This window comes from Sinocyclocheilus anshuiensis, unplaced genomic scaffold (genome assembly GCF_001515605.1).
Source record: "Sinocyclocheilus anshuiensis isolate Anshui unplaced genomic scaffold, SAMN03320099.WGS_v1.1 scaffold85, whole genome shotgun sequence".
NCBI lineage: Eukaryota > Metazoa > Chordata > Actinopteri > Cypriniformes > Cyprinidae > Sinocyclocheilus > Sinocyclocheilus anshuiensis.
The window spans coordinates 1,762,645-1,782,395 of record NW_015536800.1 but is presented as its reverse complement, the minus strand read 5'-3'; the positions used below and the strand labels follow the sequence as shown (position 1 = coordinate 1,782,395).

The 19,751-nt window shown below is 35.6% G+C and overlaps 2 protein-coding genes across 3 annotated transcripts in view; both read left to right on the top strand.

Moving 5' to 3' along the window:
• Positions 1-10,742: 10,742 nt before the first annotated feature.
• Positions 10,743-18,025, top strand: LOC107656213 (probable serine/threonine-protein kinase kinX). The gene is made up of 7 exons (XM_016443981.1): positions 10,743-10,806; positions 12,193-13,248; positions 15,406-15,477; positions 15,577-15,747; positions 16,459-16,579; positions 17,691-17,780; positions 17,902-18,025. The coding sequence occupies exons 1-7, from the start codon at positions 10,743-10,745 to the stop codon at positions 18,023-18,025; spliced, it is 1,698 nt and encodes a 565-aa protein (XP_016299467.1).
• Positions 18,026-19,703: 1,678 nt separating this feature from the next.
• LOC107656198 (5,6-dihydroxyindole-2-carboxylic acid oxidase-like) overlaps positions 19,704-19,751 on the top strand; it is an 8,355-nt gene continuing 8,307 nt past the window's right edge. For both annotated transcript variants that reach the window (XM_016443962.1, XM_016443971.1), the window contains exon 1: positions 19,704-19,747. The gene's annotated coding sequence lies outside the window, so the exon portion shown is untranslated. The remainder of the gene's footprint in view (positions 19,748-19,751) is intronic.

The following is a 19,751-nucleotide window of genomic DNA, read 5'->3' as shown; positions in this document are numbered from 1 at the left end:
AGGCATAGTTCAACTGAAAATCAGTCATCATTTTCGCGCCTACATTTTATTCTAAACCTGTATGACTATTCTTATATTTTGTATGGATAAAACAGAGAAATTTTTTTCAAAATATCTCATTCTGTGTTCCAAAGAAGATGGAAAGTCATGACATGACATGAGGGAGAGTAAATTAATTTATATTAATTTTCATTTTTGGGTGTACTATCCCTTTAATTCCTTTGACCTGAGCCTCAGAGGTCGAGTGGTCAGGAAACACACACTTGCAACTCAGCACCTTGCTCTAATAGGTGAGAGGTCAAAGAAGCACAGCCATAACTCTCTATGAATCAACCCCATGGGAGTGTTTACGTGTGTGTTGGCCACTATGTCAAGGAATGTATTAAAAACACTCAAGAGTAAAGAGCAGTCAAGAGAGAGAAAATATAAGATTGTGCATGCAAGCCTAATTAAGAAGAAACACCTTTCTTCTCACTTCTTGTCTCGCTTTGTCTGAGTGTGAGATACAGAGACAATGTGCGTAAAGAAGGAGAATGTGTGTTGATTGTGAGCATGTGTGAGAGAGCGCTTATGTGTGAGTATGTGTGGTTGTGTGTGTGTCTCATCACCATACAGCTGAGACTGCAGGTGGTGGATCTTTCAGTGAAAGACTGTCTCACTTCTCATAAGAATCACTGCCAGATAACACACACAGGAGCCACTGTTTATCGCACACACACATACACACACACCACTGCAAATGAAGAAATAATCAAGCCTGATCGCAAAACATCTTGGACACATTAAACACGATTAGATCGTGGATCTCCGAAACAGATGTCTTAGAATGTATTAAGCATCTATCGCTCATAATTCTCTAAATAACAATAAAATATGTATCAATTAATGCTATAAAGCAGCACTGGTTACATAAGTACGTCATTAAAAACAATGAAATATGAATTATGGGATCCAATATTGATCATTAAAAAAATTCAACCCATCTTGGGTGTTTAATGTGTTCGCCCTCCAGAGAGGCAGTGCGGAGATTAATTAGGGTCTGAACACACACACACACACACACACACACACACACACACTCAATGCTCAGTGCATGGGTACTTTCACTGTATTTTGTTCCTGTCTTATATTCGAATGTCGCTAGCTCAACATTACTTCTTTATCGTTCTCTCTCTCATTTTTTCTTTCGCACACAGTCTCATTTTCATGTACCTCCGTCTTCTTTGTCTCATATTCTCCTCCTTCACGGGCTAAAACAGTAAAGGGACCATTAGACGTATAGCAGAGTCCCAGAAACAGCTTTGATCATCTGTTCATTAGATCACATGGGAATATCATGGAAAAGGAGACAGATACGGGGATGGGTGTTGGACCATTTTCACGAGGATGCACCAAATTTGTAATGTCAGATTGTTTTGCACCCACAAATCTCCATATAAAAATCAATTTTACCACTTACATTTACTCTTACTATTTTCAATATTCAATAAAAAAGAAATATTATACCATTTACAACATTTATTTCATCATACACTTGGTGACCAGATAAAAAAAAAAAAAATGGAAAAAAAGAAGAAAAAATATAATTTTTTTTTTTTAATTGGGCCTTGAAACCTATACACTACCCTTCAAAATGTGTTAGTAATTTGTAAGACTTTTTACTTTTTTTTTTTTTTTACAGAAATATTTTATTCTCACCAAGACAGCATCTATTTGATCAAAACATCAATTTTACATCAAACACATTTTATATCAAAAAACAGTAATATTGTGAAATATTATTACAATTAAAAGCAAGTGTTTTCTATTTTAATATATTTTAAAATGTAATTTATTCCTGTGATAGCAAAGCTGGATCTTCAGTGTCACATGATCATTTAGAATTTTTTTCTAATATGCCAATTTGGTGCTTATTATTATCATTGTTGAAAACAGTTATGCTGCTTAACATTTTTGTAGAAATTGTGAAAATACTTTTCATTTTTTTGTAACTCTTTGCTGTCACTTTTGATCAATTAAACGAATAAAACTATTAATTTGTTTCCTTTCATTTCTCTGTAAACATATTTCTTTGATGAACAGCCTTCAAAAGAAGTATTTATTTCAAATAGAGATCTTTTGTAACATTATGAATATCTTCACTGTCACTTTGATCAATTTAATGCATCCTTGCTGAAAAACAAATATTACAAATATAATCTTTACGACCCTGAATGTTAATGTGATCATGTGAAACGTTTATATCAAACTGAAAGATACTGTATTTGTTGTCTCTTTTGCTCTGCAAGGGATCATTCATCTCACAGCTGGACCATACAACATGACTCTGCTTTTGGAATTTCACAATGTCTTATATCGATTCCCACCCCAAGAGAAATGGCACAGGAGCCCAGACCACATGACTTGTGTTATTATATAGGACAAAGCCAGTGTCCACCACTTACAGTAGTGCAATGGTTCACCCTTCTGTTCTCTCAGATGACATTACGTCCACCATATCCCCATTTCCAGATCCGACTGAGGCTTTTTTTTCATGCTGGCAATGGAAAATGAATGATTGAAACCCATTCATTATTTTCTTGAAGCAATCCACATGGACTGTAATGATATCACGCCAGAGGCCTGTCATTCTAGGCACAACTTCCCAGTCTGTTTGGCCAAGGAACCAGATTCAGGTGTCATGTTGATGAAGTTATGTGGCCACATCCAAATGGCAGCATGTAAACACCTGCTCTTTTGTTTTGTACAATATATGACTTGACCAAACCACAGTACAGGCCTACACAGATACATATATTTTTTGTGTGTTTGTTAATATTACGTTATATTTACTTTTTTTATGTTTTTGAAAAAAGTCTTGTATCAATGCTGCGTTAATCTGATCAAAAATACAGTAAAAAGAGTAATATTATAAAATACAGTATTATTACAATTTAAAAGAACTGTTTTTTATTTAATTTATTTTTAAATGTAATTTATTCTTGTGATGGTGAAGCTGAATTTTCAGCAGACATTGCTCTAATCTTCAGTGTCATGATCCTTCAGAAATCATTCATGCTGATTTGGTGCTCAGTTATTGTCAATTATTATTGGTGCTCAAATTAGGTTCTTCTTATTAATAATGTTAAAAACATTGATTATTATTAGTGGATCAAGGTTTCCACACAACTATTAAGCAGCAAAAAACTGTTTTCAACATCGATAATAATAAGAAATGTTTCTTAAGCACCAAATCATGATTTCTAAAGGCTCATGTGACACTGAAGACTGGAGTAATGGCTGCTGAAAATGAATCAAATAATAATTAATAAGGAATAAATTACTTTTTAAAATATATTCAAACAGAAACAAGATATATTAAATTGCAATAATATTGCACAATATTACTGTTTGTACTGTTTTATTCTGTATATTATTGCAAATAAATGCAGACATGGTGTGCATAAGGGACTTTTTCAAAAACTTTTAAAAAATCTGAATTATTCCAAACTTTTAACCGGCCATGCACTTTCAACATATAGTCAAATTAAGTGTCAGACTGTTTTCATTAAAAAACTATTTGGTATGTTGATTAAGCCGTTTTTCTCATGGGAACAGTTAGCTGGCCCTCACAATGTACTGCAGCTGATTTTAGGTTTAACTATCCTTGTGGGAACATTTGGACCCCCAACAATGTAGGCTAAATGTGACCTACACACACAAAGAGAGGAGGACCTGCTGTTACGCTCAGGACAATCATTCTTTCTAACACTATAACCTTCAGTCAGTCGTTTACTTTAACATTCATCCATCTCTCATACTCACGTATACACTCAAATCCATTAAGACTCAGGAAGCTGGGATAGCTGGCGTTAAAGTTATGAGCCATTAAAGTAAATCTGAGACAGATCAGACCTTAAGACATCACTGGAAAATGCAATACCGTTATACACTCAAGTGCAGCTCTGGTGTAGAAAAACACACACACACACACACACACACACACACACACAAACACACACACACACACTCACACACACAGGTTTTTTGACTGGTAGGTAGATGCTCTTACACCCTGGAGGCAGCCTGACCCAATTCTGCCTCGGAGAAGATGCTGTAAGGAATCTTTTCCCCTCTCTTTCCTCCTCTTTCTCTCTCCTTCTGTTTCTCGCTTTCGCTGCAAATTATGCATGCGATAGTGACAGTTTAAAACAATAATATTACAAATAAAGAAACAGAGGTGTTGGTGTGAGAAAGTGTGTAAATTATGGAGAGCGAAGGGGGAGGCGTGAGTGGGGACATGCTGATGGAAGGTTTAAGGTTTCACATCGATGAAATGAGGGGTTTCTATTAAGCCGCACGCGCCCTCTGCTGACAAGACAGCGGTATTGCACTCTCGTTTCAGCACCCACCCAGATTTATTTCACCGTTCGTGTCTCTTTTTTAATCCCCTCAGAGTCTTTCTTTGTTTAAAGAGGGAGTGCTTATAGGAATGATGAAAGATATCTACCTCTGTGACTTAGTATGCCTGTCTCTACACTTTGTCTGTGATCGCGTAGACTCCCTCGCCTTCCCACGGTAGAACATTCTCTTGACGTGCTCGTGGACCACCGAGATTGTTCAAGGAAGGGACGCAGATAATTCAGGAGGAACATCAAACACAGACCACCACCACACATTTATGAAATATTAATAAAGGCATCCCTCTTACATAATATACAATGCTTATGTAAGCGCTCTATTTAAGTAGAGGATATTGTCTAATGATCTCTCAAAGAAGGGAAGAGCCCTATGTGTAGGTTCCATTGATTAGGCCTGTGGTTCCCAACCCTGGTCCTTGAGGCACCCCAACACTGCACGTTTTACATGTCTCCTTAATCAAACACACCTGATTCAGGTCATCAGCTCACTAGTAGAGACTCCAAGACCTGAAATTGGTGCATCATAGAAAGGAGACATGCAAAATGTGCAGTGTTGGGGTGCCTCAAGGACCAGGGTTGGGAACCACTGGATTAGGCTACAGCTCAGATAACTAATATGATCAGTGTTGCCAAGTCCGCTGTTTTTCCGCTACCTACTTGGCAGAACTCTCTGCATGTTGTTTCTCATGTCCGCAGGTTGAATCGACCCCAATAACGTGATATTTAGAGCCTGGCATGCGATTTGTACCAGGGAAACCCTGTCAAAAAACGTGTATTTTACCCCCGGATTTTTTACCTGGGGACCCCCCTCGACGCAATTGGGCTAGTTATGGGCTAGTTTTGAGTAGCAATTGGCGGGTTTTGTTTTGAAAACCTGGCAACCCTGAATCTGATCCTGTAATGAAGCAACCTGGACAGAGAGCCATGAATCTGAGCAAGTTGTCTCATATCGACTATTGAGTAAACTGAATCTGAGAAACGAAACGAGTAAAATTATTTGGAATTTGCAGCTTGTGGGTCAGTCTTGAAAATACTTTACATAGAGCTTTTCTTAATCAATTAGCTCTATACCAAGCTAGGCTAAACTGTTAGGTTGCTATAGCAAAGGCTAACTAAATTAGCCTACAGTTAAAGTAGGCCTATAGCCTATGTAAAACTTAAAAGAAAGAAGATTAAAAACATAAACAGAAATTAGAAATAATGCCTTGACAAAGTAGCTACAAAAGTACAAAAGAAGTAGCCTACGGAAATGAATAAAAACATAAATAAAACTGATTCTGTCAATGGCAAAATGTTTACTAAGATATAATGAAAAACTTGCAATTCAAGCTGTGTGTTGCTTGCAACATATACGCCTATTTTGAACATATTTTCTTAAGAATGGTTGTCAATAGAAAATATTCTTTATGGCAGCAGAATTATTTTACAGCATCCACCAGCAGGGGTTAACTGGGCCATACTAGTCAGCCATCACCATGGCAGAACATCATACTTAAACTATAGAGATCCTCTTTTAAGAGTCACACTTTGGACAAGTGCCCTCATGCATTAACTATACATTTAGCATTAGTATAATAGTTACAGTAGCTAGGACATATGTACATATTTGATTTTTGAATAGCCACATCAGTTGAACAGTCTAATTTCTGTGCTACTAAAGTGCACAAAAATGACTGTTTTCAAACAGGTTTCCCCATCTTCCTTTGGTCAGAAGGAAAAGTTGTTTTTTGAGTGTGTAGTTAAAGCATCTACCAGCAGGGGCTCACAGGGCCATGCTAACCACCAAAAACCTAGTCTCAGCCTCAGATGTCACGCCCACGGAACGTTGGCTTTTGCTACACTCTTAAAAATAAAGGTGCTTCACGATGCCATAGTAGAACCTTTTTGTCTAAATGGTTCCATAAAGAACCTTTAACATCTAACAAACCTTTCTGTTTCAAAAAAGGTTCTTTCGTGGCGAAAGAAGGTTCTTCAGATTATAAAAAGGTAAGAAAGAGATGGTTCTATAAAGAACCTTTGACTGAACAGTTCTTTGTGGAACCAAAAAAGGTTCTTCTATGGCATCGCTGTGAAGAACCTTTTGAAGCACCTTAATTTTTAAGAGTGTATGTGAAATATTTAAAGTTCGCTGCACAGAATCTTTAAAATACGTCAGAGAGTTTTACACACTGTTATTGTAGTGACATTTCCACGCCCTGAAACGTGACGCTGAAACGAAACGAACTGTGATTGGTTGTTTGACATGTCAATCAAACAGCCTCATGGGCAGGCTTTGGCCAATGAAAGCTGCCATGGATTCCAGACCTTCAGCCGTCAGTCTGAAGGTCTGGCTACGCGAGACTACCAAAAACCTGAGCTAAGATATTGAGAAAGTAACATCAAACAAACCCTTAAATTGGTAGGCCTACTGTTTCAATAGTAGGCCTCTATTCTCCTAATTGGTTTAGACCATTGAAGTGAACAGGAAATGAGAGAAAGCTTTCAACAAAATATCCCTGTTGTTGGGAACAATCTCTCTCTTAGACTTGTGCAAACATGCTAACAAACGTGTCTGTCGACTGGTAATGCTACGATTACTGGCTCTCTCCTTTGATAAGTTTCCTAATGAAGGCTGCATAAATTAGAAGTTTCTCTCTGAATATTAATAACGCATATATCATTGGTGCTGTTGTTTCTGTTGCTTCCATGGAGCTCATTTACATATGAAAAATGGATGCTTTCTGAAAACAGAATTTCTGAAGTTTTTGACCTAAAAAGATGTCCTAGATACCTCGAAATCCACATCAAACATGCTCCTCTCCCTCTCTTCCTCTCTCTCTGTTCCACACGTACACGCTCACTCGCAGGGACACAAGCACAGCCACCATTTTTAGGTACCATGACATCATCTCTGTCAGATTTTCAAAATAATTAGTTGCTTTCTTCATGGCTGGCATACGCTATAGTGAATCATTTTTTAGCTGAAGCTGTCATAATGATTCAAATGAGAGACTTTGATCACACCCTGTATTCACTAACGACTGGGGTGCTTAAACCAGTCATGATGTCTTTAATGATGTGTTTTTGATACCATTTTTGCTGGTCTCTTTGAAAATTCCTGCAACTACATAATCGTAGAACATACGCAAACCTTATTGTTTGCGACTTTCACAGGGATTCTACTGTAAGAAGATGAATGTGATGAATAAACTATTTTGATCCCTGTCTGCAATTACGGTATTAGAAATGTGTGCAAGCCTACTCTCTCCGTATAACTCTCACTTTTGCGCATTGAGTGTCTTGCATACTGACTTTAAGCTGTGAAGGCTAAAGGAGAGCCTGCACTTTGATCCCTTATGTTGTCATCATTAAGAGTAATGTTGTGGAAATAAAAGGTTCAGTTACATACTGTATAAGATAAAAATCTAAAATGAATTTTTTATTAATTATTAATTTATAAATATTTATAAAATTTTAAAATGTTTTTTTTTCTCCATGTTTCTGCATGTTGGTTGCACTAAAAGTTTTTCCAATATTAATAAGCTGTGAAGCAGTTAAACTGTGTATTTTTTCTAAGAAATAAAAATAAAGGATTATGCATTTACATTAGCATTTAGCAGACACTTTTTATACAAATCAACTTACTTAAGAGGAACAAAAGCAATTCATCAAAGAACCAACTATATTTGTAATACACAATTAGATTAGGTTAGATTAATAAAGTTTGCTTTTCAATTATTTAATTCCTTTAATGAGACTTTTCTTCATTTTTCTTAATGCTCTACCTAAAATACATAAATAAATAAATAATCATAGAAACTGTATAAGTCATTGACTGTATGAATTGCATTTTTTTTTTTACAAAACTTTTAAATAAATCAATAGATAAGACAAAAAAATTAGTGTCATGCACTGTCCCAAAAGCATTCCCTATATGGTGTTTTTTAATGGTGATCTCAAATCACACAACATCGCGCATGACAACATCTTCAAAAAGTGAGCATCACAATAATGTTCCCTTTGAAACGGAAATAAAAGAATTGTTTATCCTTGTGAATTTCTGGGCCTCAAGCAAGAGTGTGTATGCGTGTGTGTACGTTCAGCTCCCTCCTGTTGTATGAGTGTGTTTGGGTCTTGCGTTGCATGGCTCAGTAATCCCAGTGCAGTCACAAGCTAACAGTGCATCTCTCTTGCCGGGACTTAACGCACACAATGTGAGCGGCATGTGACTGCATTAGCATAGCTTACTGTCAGACTACAATGGTCTAATCTCTGTACAGTCACGAACCACAGCACCAACAAAGCCTAAGAGAATAATAAAGCAGGAGGAAACTCTTGAAAAAGAAGTATCTGTCCACAACGGTGGGTTACAAATAGTTTTTGTTATTTTGGAAGCAACAAAACACTATTTTACCACCCATTAAAAATTCCCTTGTGCACTTGATAACATCATCGATCTCACCAAGACCCATTGATTGGGGTCTGTCCTCTCTCACCTTATTCTATTTCCCTTTATGACTACATTAAGCCTTCATAAAGCTCTTTTATAAGAGCAGTTTTGTCATATGAGCGACTGAGCGAACGTTATCAAACACAAAGCGACTTTTATCCGAAACACTGTGTGTAAAAAGTGCAGGAACAAAACTTCTTACAAAAAAGTTAAGGTTCTCTGGGCTGGGGCAATGTGCCAGAAACTATGATGGTCATGTGAACTAGTTATGATGTGAATTACAAACTAATGACTGAAATCATGCTTGCTTTTGGGTCTCATTCAGAACAGTGAACTTCAGGCAAGAGCATTCCAGAAATTCTTTGAATTGAAGGAGTAAAGCCCAGCAGACCAAACGCATGAGGCGTTCAAGCTGCTGTTCATTAGTGAACAGAAGTTTTAGGTGCTGCTGGCTGGACCGAATCAACAAAACTATTTTAATTAAATATCTGTCATTTTAATAACATAACAGAGCCAAAATTAGAAACTTTATTTATTGTAAAAGTGCCTGTAATCAGCTGTGAAAAAAAGGCCTGTAGTGCATTCAATTTTCTTTAAAGAAAAGTCATGTTCTTTTATCTTGATTTTCAGCATAATTAAGTTGTTTCAGAATTAATGAATGAATAAACAAACAAATACATTTAATTTTCAATATATCTAAACTGATACATTTCATTTTTTAGCTATGATTCATAGCTAGGGTCAGTGCATCTAATGCAAACTGTTTTCTCTAGAAATCACTTTTCTGATAAACGACAAAAATGTATCATAATATAGATCTGTCCTATTTAACACAAAATATAAAACTAACATAGTCACATAAATGAAAAAGTCAAAGAATTAAATTTTGTACGATTTTATTTTATTTTATTGTATTGTATTTTATTTGATTATTTTATTTTATTTTTATGTTGTAAGTATGGTACCAAAAATATATTGGAAAGACAAAATAAAGGTACAAAATAAATACATTTTGACCACATTTATGGACAAAAATTTTATTTTCTTGAATGTATGATCTTACATGGATACAGGAATATTCCAAAACCACAGTTGAAGTTGGACTACCTTTATGCGTTGTAGGGTTAAAAAATAATGAGTAGCACATTAGCATACAATGTAATTTATATAGGTTTACCAAAGCACAATAAAGTACTTTCGCACTACGATAGGCAGTTTTGAGTTTTTAAGTTATTTTATTAATTTATTGGTCACTCAACACAATGTTTACCTCAATCAAAGTAAAAATGTTGAAGTTCCAAAACAAAACTGTAGCACAAGACACAGTCAGTAGTCTAAGTCAAGACATGTCTGTCAATATAAATGTCAACATCTGATAGTAGGAATAACTTCCCTGTAGCATAACACAAAGGATATGGGTTTGATTCCTAGGGAGCATGTATACTAATAAAACATATGAAGTGTTGAAATCACTGCTGTTTGCTTGGAATAAGTGTTTAGAAAATGAATTCATGTAAATATTTTCCATCATATTTGCTCACACTGGTAACCTCATTGATGAGATCTCCATGATGATGTTCTCTCATTCTTGAATTGCCCTAATGTTCTGCCCCGATGAACTCACAGGTAGGCCTTAATTACTACATGAGTGAGATATGTCATCGTGGCTTGGTGTGATTCCACACAGCATTCTGCAAAGCCTTGTGACTTTTCCAGGCGAGGGCAAATCCTCGTTGTTCCCGACGCCAACTCAAAGAGAGATCGAGGATCCCAGTCCAGAGACCTCCGCTTTTGAGTTCAACACACCTGGAGCCAGCTAATTCCCTCATCCGTCTCAAACACTCTAAAAAAAACCACCAACAAATAGACCCTACAAAAAGAAGGCCGTTTTTGGACATCTGTGGTTTTCCACCATGGGACTGTGTTCTCATAATGGATTGTTAGTGATGTTGCTGTTTCATCTTTGCCAGGCACAAGGTATAGTAACATTTTCTTAAACGACACTGTAAAATTGTGCTTGAAACCAGATGTTAAGGAATCAGATTGCAAAGTCTATATAAAGACTAGGAAAAGGATACTATATTCTTAAGGAATTGCCCTCAGGGCAAAACAGCTTAGTCTATGTTGACTCAGCATTAGATTGCAGTACGTTTCATCTAAGGTTGAAATCAATTTCTAAAGTGCAATCTGCATAATCAATTTTCCTGGTCATTCCAAAGGCAGTATGCTGATGATTGGCTTAAAACCCAGTTTTCAACATGTCAACCAGATCTGAAACCAATAACAACTTCAAATCAGTTTGTCAAGGCAGAATGGTAACCACAGCACTGGCAGCCTCAGCTTAAGTTTGGCTGTAGTACAAACAAACTAATATCTCTATAGACTCCAGACTGAGATCCGATTAGCTTCTTAATTTCAGGCCTATAAAAGTGATTAAATCGATATTTCCCAGCACCGCAACACCTTCATGCAAATCAACTGTGAGATCTCACATTTCACGGGAATTCACACAAATCTATTGCACTTTCCTTTGAAAATTGCTGTGAAAACAAAGGCCTAAATTGAATATGTCTTTTACAAAATACATAGTTTGGTACAGTAGTTTCTTGTTTATTTATTCAACTAATATTCTTTTTTTTTCATTTTTAAAAATCTACCATTTCTGTTTCCAAACATACAATGCACAAGTTTAATAAGTCTCAGCTTCTGATGATTCGTATGAGTATTTTCAGGCACAGAGCTCAAAATGCATGTAGAGTCACGATGTACAATAACTATTTTAAGAAACTGCAATATTAAAAGTGAAAACAACTTTTAACTTAGAGAAAGCATTAAGCTACTGTAAGTCTGACTGTCATCACAAATATAATTGGATCTTAACAGTATGATATTTGTTTTAAAAGCTTGTTAAAGGCTTCAGATTTTAACTGTGGACTCCAATGACCCTACTGGCACTGTTCATCAGGGTTGTGCACCATTCAGAAGCTAACTGAGAATGGCTTATAATCAAATCCCTGAATTTAAACTGAATATTAACTGAGGTAGCAAAGACCATCAGAAAGTATTAATACATATGCTGTTATTTTTACATACAAAATTTTGTCAAGCTACGCTTTGAATGTTGGCTTGAGTTGAGTTCATGTAAAAACAAGCCGAAATTATGAAAAAATATATTTTATTAATGCATGTTATAGATCTTTTAGTGAGCTAATCCATGAGCATGTAAATTTGTCATAACCTGGTGCTATTCAAACTCACAGATAGAATGATGTGATGTGACCCTGCTGCACTTTAGCAGCTTGATAATGTTGACCTGGTCAAATTTGCTCTAAAGTCTCAAGTTCTCTTCGCTGCTTTGCACAGATGATGCTCTCCCCTCCCCTGGCCCCAAGTCAGCCCCACCAAGCCTGGGTGATGTGATTGATGCAGTGAAGGCAGCCTTTGAGCAGGCAGTACAGATCTCGACAACCGGCACTGTACGCGAGGCCTTGGAGCAGGTCGTAGGTGAACTCTCGCCACAGAAGACTCCAGAAGAGCAGTCACCAGTGGTTGAGACCGCAGTTGATTATACAACAGAAGTAGCAGCTAAAGAGGAGGCAGTGGTGCTCACTGCAGGAAAACCAGATGCTCATTTGTTAGAATCAAGTGAACAGACATTTGAGGAACCAGCTCAAGAAGGTCTGACTCAAGATATTGAGCCTGCAGAGGAGATTCAAGGACTGATACCGCAGGATGAGTCAACAATTTCAGAGCCAGATGAGAAATCAGTTATAAAACCAGGAGAGTTGGTCCTTGAGGCAGTAAATTCAGTTCAGGAACCAGTAGAATCGGTTTTGCAAGACCTTGAGATTGTTGAAGTGGGTGAAGCAATGACTGAGGAAAGCCATGCAGATGAATCACCTGTCCAGAAGTATCCTGATACACAAAAAGAAAAACAATCGGAAAGAGTAGCTGCAGAAATGCAAGTGGTTGAAGATGAAGATGTAGAAGAGCCAGAACAGGGATTCATTGAGAAGGAGGCTCAGTTGTCTGAGATGGAAGAGAAAACTGCAAAGGGGGAAATAGAGAAAGTAGATGTGATGATAAGTAGGGGACAAGTTAAACTACAAGGACAACAAGAAGAAGAATCTGTGGAAAGGCAAGATACAGAATGGGATAAAGAATCAGAGCATAGTCAAGAGGAATGGCAGGCAGTAACAGCACAGATGGGTCCAGATGGTTGTGTGGTTGATATGGATGAAGTAGAACAGGAAGAGGGAGAACAGGAAGTAGCGAAGACTGAAGAAGGTGTGATTGAAGTTGAAGCAAGGAGAGAGGAGGTAGAGGCTGGATCTGAAGCACAGCTCCAGAAGGTTTCAAGAGAGGAGGAGGTTCATCCAACCGACAAAACAGTACTGGAGAAAACTCAACAGGAACCAGGTAATGAACTTATAATTAATGTGCATTTACCACCCAAGACAACTTTAAACCAATAAAAGTGTTACATTTCAACCTCTAAATACTAAATTACAATTTTTGCTTTCTGTTAGAGGCATAAAATTGTCTAGACCAGTTATACACCACAGCAGCAAAATATTTAGTTAGCTATGGTTTCCCAATTGTGATGGTGTTTCTCCCTCCAAACCTAATGCAATTAGACTTTCACTGTCTGATCTTTGCACTAGCAATAATACAGCAAAGGAACAAAGCGGCCTAAGGGCATCCCTTCAGTTTATAACAGCGAAAAGACTCATAACATGTATCTCTGGAGATGTCTGGCTCCTGGGTGCACTCTGAGTCATCTATCCACCATTAATTACACAGTCACACTGAAATATGCTGAAATACACTGCTCTATCAGGCTGTGCATGATTGGGATTTAGATGGTATCGCTTTATTTCAGTTCTGGATTGAATAGTGTTGTAGAATCTTCCTAAACAGAACAGAATAGAATAGAATAGAATTTAATTTAATAGAATTGAATAGAATAGTGTGGCAAAATATCAGCTGTTTTCTTTAATCAAAGGATAAGTATCTTTTGGGAGCATGGAGAATAATTAAGCCCACACAAACACCTGCAAACACTAATAATATCTCCCTGTAAAAAAGGGAAATGTAACCAAAACAAAATTAAAAGAAATGAAAAATGAAATCTCCTGTCAGTGTCCTTTTATAGCCTGATGTCAGTATTCATATGTATTTGCACATAACATTTACACATACATTTTACTATGTTTGGATATGTGCTGAACATACAATATGGCCATATTAACAGAATTTAAAGCATAAAAGTATTCACGAATCAGTTTTTTTAAATCTTTATATTGTAAATGTAATAGTATTCATATGTATTTGTACATAACGTATGTATACATTATACATTTTTTGTATGTTTGAATATATGCAGAAATATGCATATACGCATTGACTATTTAAATATGCACAATTACCGTATAAATATATTGGTTATAACGCCACCCCTGCCCAAACCTCACCAATTTAAATTGTACAGTAACAGACAGATAAATGTAAAGTGACAATTCAATTATATTGTATTTTTATCTATATATTTTATTATTATTATTATTTATTATATTTAATTAAAAATAAATAAAACGCTAAAGTATAAATATAAGCACAAAGTGTGAGTGTGAGTGTGTGTGTGTGTGTGTGTGTGTGTGTGTGTGTGTGTGTGTGTGTCTACACATCAATTAATACTGTAAATTGAATATTCTATTAACCCAAAAGCATTGATAAACTTTTGTATGCCTCATGTACATATTATTCTGACAATATGTTAGTAACATCTATACAAATATACAGAAATGTTTGTGCATTAGAAGCACACTCAATGAACAAATATCTAGTACTATATTGAGTACTAATGAGATCCTGTTGCATTTTAAGATCTGCCTAAACGAGTGAGAGTGTGGTCTGTTTTGGTGTCTGTCCAAAGCTCCAGAGCCTAAATTCTAATGAACCACTGTCCTATATGTTTCTGCTCCTGCTGCTCCTGTGACCTACATACAGAAACACATTCATCCTGCTGAGACTAAGATACCCCTAAACCTTAATTCCCACACAACATGGACTTTACCCTCCAATCCTCCTAAAAGCACTTCATGCTCCACTGAGTCAAATGGCCTCTGTCACAGTTGGTTGTAGTCAGATAAAGCAGACTTTCTTCATTTCTGTGCATGAGATAAATTTGTGTATCAAATGTGAATCTGTTATAATTGATATAGCGATTTGAAGATGTTTTATGAGAGTAAGAATTTCACTCAGGTCTTCATTAAAACCAGTCATTAGTTGCTTACCAATATCTTTGGCCATTTAGGTCTGGGGGAAAATTTCCAACATCGTAGAAAATGGCCTCACATACAATATATAGCGAATAAAAGTAATTTTATCCACTGACAAACAAATATCTCTTTGCAAAAGCTTCTTGGTACCTATATTGTACTCTTTTATACCTAGTCGTTGTGTCTCATATAAGTATATACTGTGAGAGCGTCATTTTAAATTCCATACGTATCCTCCAGCTCTCATTCTGCAATTTTCACCACTCTGTTAAATGTCTCCCCTATTTCACAACAGAGGTCACCGTGTATACTCGGGGACCAATTAAGTTGCAGGAGCCTGTTATTACAAAGTCAAAAGCAACAGGCGGTGAGGTTTTTAATGACACAAATTCCCTGTCAAACCTTCAGTCGCCTGCTGTCTATTTGTAACACAATGAATGTGTGGAAACTTCTTCAGATTTTACAGGTAAAACACATGAGGCCAGTGATGTAAATGAGATTATCACCTCCAGAGACCCGAACAAGAACAATCAGGGTGTACCAGTGTTGATGAACACTGTTGAGGAGCTCCCACCAACACCAGTTCTCAAACTTGGAGATACTGGTGCACCAGTGGAGGAACATGTTGACTCTACACGTATGTCAACTTATATAATTTAAACACTCCAGAGTAAAATGGTAATTAAACAAATTTGCAAAAACTATTTTTGAAAACACATACAACCTCTCATCAATGTCGTTTGATAGTCTGAGTACATTTTTCAATAACATCTGGATATATGCTGAAACATGCTGTATTTGTATATTATATTATATTATATTATATTATATTATATTATATTAGTTGGAGTTGGAATATTATATTATATTATATTATAACCTGTTATAGCCTATTATATTATATTATAGCCTATTATATTAAATTTTTTTGAGATTATAACTCTCTCTCTCTCTATCTATCTATCTATCTGGTCTATTAAAACTTGAAGTTATTATTGTTTATTGTTTAAAACAACAGCAAAATCACCTAAATTAAGGGTTTACACAAAATAACTGTATTTAGACATTCTGATAACACGGTTGCAAAATCGCAAATGTTATAAAAATAACTAGAAAATAAAACAGCATATTATTTAGTTGTTGCCAATCAGTATTTTCTTAAGGTCGAGCACCTGTCACTGACTATTTGTTTAAAAATATATATATTTTTGAAGAGTTTTACTATTTTGTACTCTATTCGTGGAAGGTGCCAGATGATAGTCTCTATAGAGAGGCACACCTGCGCATTTCTCTTTTTTGATTTATTTAACTTTCTATATTTGACAGTACTTTCTCTTTCACGCTTCAGAGTCCAAAGCCATAGGGCAGGAAGCATGGAAGATAGGAGCCATAGCAGCAGCTTTCTTTCTCATTCTGCAAACTGCTGTCACCATTGTCTACATTCTGAAGTGCAGGAGAAAGCCAAATAGGTTTGTGTGTGCTTTGTAAGACTATAAGGAGTTTTGAAAGGAGAAGTGGTTATTGGAACAACTGCAATAACTGATGTGATATATTATATGTACAATATAGACACATATATACAGAGTGTTAAGAAGTACTTAACACACACACACACGCACGCACGCACGCACACACACACACACACAAATTATTTTATTAAAAGTGACCCACAGAACAAGATCCCTAAGACTCAAACCCACAAGTGAACTATAGGAACATTGGTTTCATGAGTTTTAGTCCTTGTCTGATAGCTTTGAAGCCACCTATACCATTCAAACATTTGGGGTTGGTGAGATTTTTATTGTTTTTTAAAGACTCTCTTATGCTCACCAAGGCTACATTTATTTAATCAAAATACAGTGAAAACAGTCATATGAAATATTATTACAATTGAAAATAACTTTTTCTTTTTCAATATATATTTTATAATTGATTAATAGAAAGAAGAACAGCATTTATTGAAACAGAAATCTTTTCTAACACTATAAATTTCCTTACTGTCATTTTATTAATTTAATGTGTCCTTGCTGAATTAAAGTTCTTTAAAAATAAAAAACAAAAAACAAATAAAAATAAATTATAAAATAAATTATGTAATAATAATAATTATTATTATTATTATTGACCCCAAACTTTTGAACAGCAGTGTATATTTGTGCTCCTAAAATGTTATGTAAATTTCTATCACTTTTATAACATACTTTTAGCAGATAAATGCAGTTAAAATTAACCAGCTGTCTTCTGGGAAAAAATATTGATGACTTACAGTACATTGCACTCATAGTCATAGCCAAAGTTTTTTTTTCCCACAAAATGCTCCCTACAGCATCGAAACAATGATATCTGAAAAGTGGGGCATACATTATAAGCCTTATTGTGACTCATGAATATTTTATGATGATATAATGTTTGCACTGTGGGTAAGTGTGTGGGAGAATGGGTTGAATTTAGAGATTTCTAAAAAATTATAATGATTGAATGAGAACGGTCCTCGCCCTAATAGCACCTGCCTATGGCTAATGATAGATTCTGATACTGAAAGATCTAAAGTTAATATTCATGTATGTTTGTTAGCAGCAGTGTGGCCTCAAAGAACCTGTGTGCTGGAGGAAACGGAGGCATAGAATGTGATGCAAACAACACAGATACCACCATTCCAATCGATGAACAGTGAGTATATATGACCACACACATACTCACCCTGATTAGAAGAAACATAAACACACACACACACACACACACACACACACTTACACACATATGCATTGTGACTGATTGTTTGTGCTTACAGAACTGCTGTAGACGACCTTCTAGAGTACTCAGATGTCCAGCAAGAGGACGTTGCTATGACAACTATCCCCCTGGATTCCACAGAGAAGAATTCGTCCTATGACCCCAGAACCTCCGTGGTTTAGCATTGCTGACCTTAAGGAGTATGGCTGTAGATGTGCAAGTGTGTATGTAAATGACTGAGTGTCTGACTGTGTGAACATGTGTGTGTGTGTGTGTGTGTGTGTGTGTGTGTGTCTATATGTGTATTGAATGGTCTGGTTATCCTTGACAGCAAATGTCACTCTAGTGTTGTTCTTCATATAGTAAAACGCCCTGTTATCTGTGGAAAAAGCGGAGTACATACACTTTTTCAGGCTGGATTCTTGTTTAAAATATCTAAAGATTCTGGGAAAAAGATGAATGTACTTGAAAAGCAAAACTGCATAAAATATGAAGGCTTGTTTTCAGAGAATATATTTACAATTTAGTTTTCATTGAGTTTTTTCGTGTTTAAAACATCTAACATTTAACAAGGTTTATGCTAAAAATGAATAAACAAGCAAACTATTTGCCAATGGGTTAAGAGAAATAAACTTGACTCATATATTTTGAGAAAAACAAGTTTTATTATATTACACAGTTTTGCTTTTCAAGTATATTTATCTTGTTTTAAAGATGTTTGGTTATTTTTCTGAAAAACAAGACTAAATACTTTTGAACAAATGTATTGTCCCACACTCTGAGTTAAATATTAAATTCCATCCATTTGGATTATACAGTTTTAACAACAACAACAACAACAACAACAAAAACCTAATTTAATGTGAGGCATATTTGTCAGTCATACATAAATTAAATTTCAGATTTATTTTATTATTATTTAGAAAGTTTATTTTGAATTATTTTCAAATACATTATATGATATTTAAATCATAAAAATCATGAAATCATATTTTCAAAATGCTCAAATTACTTAGGATCTGCATAAATCTGTTAATTGTGAAAACACTTACATTTATTCAGTTACAAGTATGAACATAGTTAAAATATGCTAGCTGTGGAACAATCAATATAGTTAAAATGTATGAGACAGAAACCAATTTGATTTATTGATGATAAATATGTAAAACTGGTTATTGTGCATTTAAAACACGTTCAGTTTATTTGTACTATTAATAACCTTTTGTTTCTTGATTCATTAATGTATAACTGGCAAATGGGGATCACATTCATTTATAAAACTGTGTAATCCTAATGGATGGAAATTTAATATGCAATTCAAATACATACATCTTAAATGTATGTGGATACATTTGGATTTTGATGAAGCAGAACAATATTTACAATACACATACATTTATTGCATTTAACAATTTCCATTTACTTGTATATCCAATTTTATAGAAAAATGTTTTTAAAAAAACAAAACTTGTTTATATTTGGGATATGTACTAATTGAAATTTAAAGAGTTCAGGATTAAAAACAATTCAAATGTCTTTCTATGTTTCCTGCACTATCCTTTCATAACAGACATTTGTCTTTTCTTTAATAAATGGTTTGCTTCTGTCCACTATTTTGCCTGTTATGAAAACAAAGACCACTGATCTATCAGACCTTTGAAAAGGTCAAACCAACAGACGCAAATGAAGAGCCACATTCATTGAAGAGAAAAGAAAGTTGTAGGCTGTGTTTTTACCCTTTCTCTCTCTCTCTCTCCTCTTCCTCTCTCTACTGGCTGCTGATCACGGGATGGAGGGATCAGAGAGATGAGTGCAGTCAGGAGGGGTGTAGGTATAAAAGAGTTGGCCAGGGGGCAGCACAGGGGGGCACTACAGTACAGGAGAAAGACAGAGTGTGTGAGGGAAAGA